Source organism: Rhea americana, unplaced genomic scaffold (genome assembly GCF_003343005.1).
Source record: "Rhea americana isolate MKP2758 unplaced genomic scaffold, rheAme1 scaffold_102, whole genome shotgun sequence".
NCBI classification, from domain to species: domain Eukaryota; kingdom Metazoa; phylum Chordata; class Aves; order Rheiformes; family Rheidae; genus Rhea; species Rhea americana.
This window is the reverse complement of record NW_028185062.1, coordinates 2,341,342-2,347,247: the sequence shown is the minus strand read 5'-3', so window position 1 is coordinate 2,347,247 and position 5,906 is coordinate 2,341,342. Positions and strand designations below refer to the sequence as shown.

The 5,906-nt window shown below is 40.7% G+C and overlaps 1 protein-coding gene across 1 annotated transcript in view; it reads left to right on the top strand.

Annotated features, from left to right (window-relative positions):
• Positions 1 to 4,407, top strand: part of INO80 (INO80 complex ATPase subunit) — a 59,572-nt gene extending 55,165 nt beyond the window's left edge. The window contains exons 33-35 of the mRNA XM_085306493.1: positions 598 to 757; positions 1,539 to 1,754; positions 2,379 to 4,407. Of these exons, the coding sequence (XP_085162619.1) occupies positions 598 to 757; positions 1,539 to 1,754; positions 2,379 to 2,596 (594 nt within the window). The 3' untranslated portion in view covers positions 2,597 to 4,407. The remainder of the gene's footprint in view (positions 1 to 597; positions 758 to 1,538; positions 1,755 to 2,378) is intronic.
• Positions 4,408 to 5,906: the final 1,499 nt, after the last annotated feature.

Sequence of the window (5,906 nt, the reverse complement as noted above, 5' to 3'; positions counted from 1 at the left end):
TTTTCTTTTTTCTTTTTCTTTTTCTGTGGTGATGGTCTTTTTTTTTTCCTTCCTTCTGGAATTTAGATTGTAAATTCCCAGTGACATGCATCTTATTTTCCTTCATCTTTTTATGCAGACTGTTTTTGTCAGCAAATACATTTTGTTCTCTGCCATGCTGAATAAAGTTCCTGTATTGTCATTCTCTTATTGATAAAGATTTTCATTAGCAGTATTGTTAGTTTAAGAACCCTGTTTTCTGTCTTGGTGGAGACAACATTCTCATGAGAGCAGACCGTTTGAGAAAGATGCACAGTTGAACAGAGGTTTTCTTAAATCTCTGAGCCCACTAATCTCCTACTTTTTARCATACATTTTAAACAATTGAAAATRAAGAGCACCTAGAGGTCTTTACTGMTGCTCAACTTGTAAATAGGTGTGATGTGATTAGGGAGGATGTGAAACTGGGCAATATGATACATAGCTGTTCTGATCCATCTTTTTCTACCAATTAATTACTTGTAAGTGTATATCTTTTAAAGGTGCTGTTATGTTTGTACCCTTCATTCCCCTTTCCTAACCTGAGAAGCTAATGGCTTTGTTCTCTGTCATGTTTAGATATCCATCAGCAGTGAGTTACATATGGGCTCTATCCCTCCTGATGAGAGCAGTAGTGATATGCTTGTGATTGTGGATGATCCAGCTTCTTCAGCACCTCAGTCAAGGGCAACAAACTCTCCTGCTTCCATTACTGGTTCAGTTTCAGATACCATGAATGGTCAGTACTGCTGCCTTATTACTAACTTATAGTTAAATCTTGATTTTTTTGTATGCCTAGGTGATATGCTTCCTGCATTTTAATCACAGTGTGGATGATTGGCAAGATTTGGGAAGAGGTGAAAAGTTTAGAAAAATGTGCCTTTTCACTGTGATGTTACTTCAGATTTGACAGGAAATCTACCTATTTGTAGTCTGTCATCCATCACACTTCTCTGTTCCCCRCATTACTTACTCTTTGTAAGAATTTTGTCCTTTGTTCCTATGTTATAGAGTGTTCTCTTTGTATTACATGCGTATCACCATATTATGGACATCCACAGAAATATACATCTCAGAGTTTTTCTTTTAATTTGCTATAGGGCTGATAATCAACTCTTTTTCTACTGGATGATTGAAGCAGCTGTAATTTTATATGMTGGGAAATGTTTTTAACTACGATAGTTTTAGACACTGAAATAGAGTCATAATTCTTGATGAATTTCTTAGCAAATGAAAAAAAATGTATCTTGAAGTATGAAAGTACTTCATGCTGAACTAATTAAAACCCAGAATCCTTCACCTATTTGTGGGTTGGATTCATAGTAATAACAACTAGTTGTAGCTACTTAAATGTGATTAATGAAGGGAAAAGAGTTTTGTATGCCTAATTTCTTTCCATGGGATCAATACTTGCTGACAGCTTAATGTAAATGGCAGGTACTTACGACACCGTGCTCAGTTGTGAGTCAACTCTATGTTCTGCTTAAAAGTTACTCTTTTAAYGTTCTCTTTCTGTTAAGGTGTTTCAATGCAAGATACACCTCTCAGTGGGAGAGGCCAGTCAGGTAGAAGCCGAGGTCGTCCTAAAGGTTCAGGCAGTGGATCAAAAAGCACTGGGAAAGGCAGAAGCCGGAAATCAACAGCAGGAAGCGCGGCTGCAATGGCAGGTGCCAAAGCAGGGGCAGCAGCAGCCTCTGCAGCGGCGTATGCAGCTTACGGGTACAATGTCTCTAAAGGTATGTGGGGAAGGGGAGGCAGCAGACAACCTAGAGTAGAGCCAACTGCATGAATTTAGGTGAATTGTTTGTTTACAGCCTGTCAAAAAATAGATTAAAGTATTGTATTGCTGGCAGTACTTGCTCAATCTCTTCTGAGGTCCAGGCAATTGGCAGCGTGACATGGTAATAATGTGACAAGGTAGCCAGTTTCGCTGCGGCTGACCATGAGAAGATGGCCCAGTGGAAGTCTCATCTGCCCTTAGAACTGCCTCCTACAATTTTTCTTCTGGTGTCCAGGCAAACTGGATAGTTTGTCCCAGGGGTATGGCTATAGCTTTTCTATGTTGCTTTCATGCTGGTGTTAACAAGACCAGGTCCCAAAACGTTCTAAACTGACAGTGGTGGAGTTTCAGCTTTATACCAGCTGAAGGCTGCAACTGAAGGTTGCACAGGGTAAAAAGACAAGATGAGTTGTACAGTAAGGACATCCCTCTTTGTTAAACTGTCAGAATTCATGACTGCAGGGTGGTGTTAGGAGTAATTGTTAATGTATTGACATTGTTAAAGTTGTTATTTGCTGCTGAAGAGCGACAAGTGGAATAATATGCTCACATGGAATTTGATTCTCTTTTCCATTGCTAGGCATGTCTGCAAGTAGCCCTCTACAAACAGCAATTATTCGGCCTTCTGGACTTGCAGATTTTGGACCTTCAAGCGCCTCTTCTCCCTTGAGCTCCCCTTTGAGCAAAGGAAACAGTGTTTGTGGGACCCCCAAAAGCTTAAACCTGACCAGCAGTCTCATATCAGAAACCCCAATTCGGAAGCAAAACAAAAGTGCCCACACCTCAGGTGGTCGGTAGTGATTTTGAACCCCCCCAAAGCTTGTCTGAACTGTGTTGGCTTTCAAAGTAGACCACCCTGCCAGCTGAAGGCATGCAGATGAATGCCGTGTTGCTGTCCAGCACGTGTGTGAAAAGAAAATCAAAACACAATGGGAATGGGTGGTTTATGTGAGCACTTTGATTATGTCTATCCCAAAAAATTATCTTTGCAGACACTGCAAGAAGGAGGGAAGGTGGTCTGGGGTAACTGTGTGTGTGTCAGATTCGGGTTTTTTTTTTTTATGTTTTATTCATATGTCTGACAAAGATTCCTGAGAAAGCATCCAGCTGCTCTATGCCATGTGTGCTTGAGGTCACACCGGAGTACTTTCTSTCTTGTAGCCTGAGGTGGAACCCAGCTTTAATTTTATTCTATAAATCAGCATCTGAACCCTAGGGGTATCCTGCAGACTCGGAAGACATTTCCTTACTGGGAACTGGACAGTGTACATGTGGAGGAAATTCAGTGCTAAGCTTAAGATGCTGGGTGATCAGAGAATCTCAGATTCTTCTAGAATGGTCCTCTGGGTTCTTTGAAGATCTGAAATTCAAAGGAAGGTGTCTCACATGGTTTCCAGGGAGTGAATTCTCTTCAGCATCACCTGTCAAGAACAGGTTCAGAGCCACACAGTGATGAGAACTCGAGCAGGCTTAGTGAGAACAGTAGTGCAGCCTCCACTTCGTAGAATGGAAGGAGCTACAAGCCAGCGATTTACATTTCAAGGTTTGTCTGTCAGCATGAATATCCACTGTGTTAAGAATGATTTCTCTCATTTTTTGAGGTGTGCTGAACTCTTAAAGGCTTAGAAACAAATAAGGCTCTACTTTTTACAAATCTCAAGAAGAGGGAAAGCTGAAGTGCTGAGGAAGAGTTTGCTGCTGTTCCTCTCACTGTGCCATAACAGAGCATGGTCCTGCAGCTTACAGTGCTGCAAGAGGAGCAGTGAAAAACAGTACTGAGAAATAGGACCGTGCCATTCCCCTTTCCAGCCAGATCGTGGGAAAAATTTAAGTCTCATCCCAACCATCCGTTGACCRTTCTTCCAGTGTGTTTTCCCTTCATCTTTGTGATTGTCACACACACACTAAGCTTTGAGTTCACTGCAGCGTATAGGTACCGATAGCCGCGTCCYGTAGGACTGACAGGAGGCCGAGCTGCCAGTGCCTGTCTGCGTTCTCATTCTCTGATCGCTCCTTCCCCACTCTCAATGTGCAAGACCCCTCCGCAGCCCCTTGCTTTGCTCTAAGCGTTGTCTGCATTGCACTGAGATTTAGATGTGGGGCAGTTCTTCTGTCTGACACATTGAATTAAATGGCTGTTCTGCCGGGGCACTTTCATCCCTCAAGAGACAAGCAAGTTGTGAGTTACAGGTCTGGGCTGTGACAGCAGAAGATGACTTTTTTATTATTATAATTTTTTTCCAACCCCAAATCCTTTGCCTGGCGTCCTACAGTGTGGAGCGAGTGCTTCCTGTTGGCTCTGCCTCTAATTTGCACACCTGAAAATAGCAGAACTGAGCTTAGTTAGATTGATTTTTAAACAGATTTGCAGGGGATAATTGAGGGGGAGATGGTGTTTAATTAACTCATGAAGACTTCCCCCTTCCCCTCATATTCACATGTATATATGATATTTAGAGGGAATCAGACAAATGCCAAGCCTTTTTTTCTCTTTGAATGTGCTGTCTATTTTTATAACTGAACTTGTACATATGTATAAAGAGAGACACATCTTTCTTTTACTAACTGGAGAAGAAAATCTTAAATAAAAATGGAGTGAGATAATTTTATGTAAATCAGTGTCTTTGTGGTTTTTATGCATATAACTATGAATGAGAGGATTAGTGTTGAGAGCATGCGGATGTGCATCTGGAAATGCATCTATGGACATACGCTCCTCAAAGCAGTGCTCTCGAGTATTTACCCTCTTTGGAATATCACATTCTGTAACTTTTTCAGTTGCAACTGTGCAGTTATCATATGTCTGTATTCATTAGTTAGCTGATGATCTACCTTGGATACATATGCAGTAGATCACAAGGAGATACATGCAAGTACAGTATGGATAATTACGTAAGTGTCTGACGATGGTAGTTGAATTCAGTACAGTTCATTTCTTTTGAAGACATCATTCCCCATAGTTTCTTTTTTTTGTGTACGATTTTGTCTTTTTTCGGCACAATTTGAAAAGACTCTCTTCTATGCTTTCTTGATTTTCAGGCTGCTAGAAAGTTGCATCAGAATTTGGTATAATGCAAAGTGGAGAGAAAATAAGTTTGTAATCTGAAAAGATTGGAAAAATACAGTATGTACTGTTGCCTGCTGCAGTTTTGGAAGATTAAGTGAATTCAGTGATACTGTAAAAATTATCAAAAATCTTTTATATTAAAAATCAGTTAATCTTCAAAAGAATACAGAGTAATATGATAAGTTGTGACAAAAGTAGTGATAGCCTAACTGCTTGTGAAACTCGAGTCAGACTAGCAAGTTCTGGAAGACTTAATGTAGCAGTGAAATAAAGAAATGAGCTGTTAGAACGTATCCGTCTCCGTTTCTGTAAACAGTTAAACTCATCCATTTTTTTTTTGTTTTAAGCACAATAGAAGAACGGAGATTCCTTGATATTAATCAAGGAATTGCGAAGCACTGGCGTGAAGGCTGGTCTGGTCTGTGGAATTCACTAGTGCTAGGAAGGCAAGCACAGTTGTGGGACCTTTTTAAGGAGGTGGAGGGGAGATTTGTGATTGAGAATACAGCAACACCGCTGTTTGAGTGAGTAAAGTGGACGTGCACACTGAAACTTCCTTCTTTGGAGTTCTACTCTGGGCATCTTTTTGCTCAGACTGTGCACTGCACAGTTCTCGCATGCGCTCGCAGCAGAGAACGTCACTTTGCAGGACGGAGCTGTTTGTTAGTGCCAGAAATAAAATACTGGATTAATTGAGTTTGTGAGGTAAGCTGGAATGGTGAAATAGATGTTAATGTTTTGGGAGATGTTGGGAATTTTGTGTGTTCCTCATGCCATTTGATTATAGCACTTACGTCTTTACTTACCAATTACTGTAAAACTTAAATATAGATCACTGATTAATATTATTATTGACGTTATTTAAATATGATAATTTTCTTCGATCATCTGGGAAGTTGGATCAAAAAGGAGTTTCCTGTGCCATCATGTCCCATCCCCACACACACGTTCCCCAGTTTTTCCTATAAGGGATGTGTAGTTCAGAAGAGTCCCCAGAACACCCCTTCTTTCCCATCAGCAAAATCTTCCTAACCAGTGACA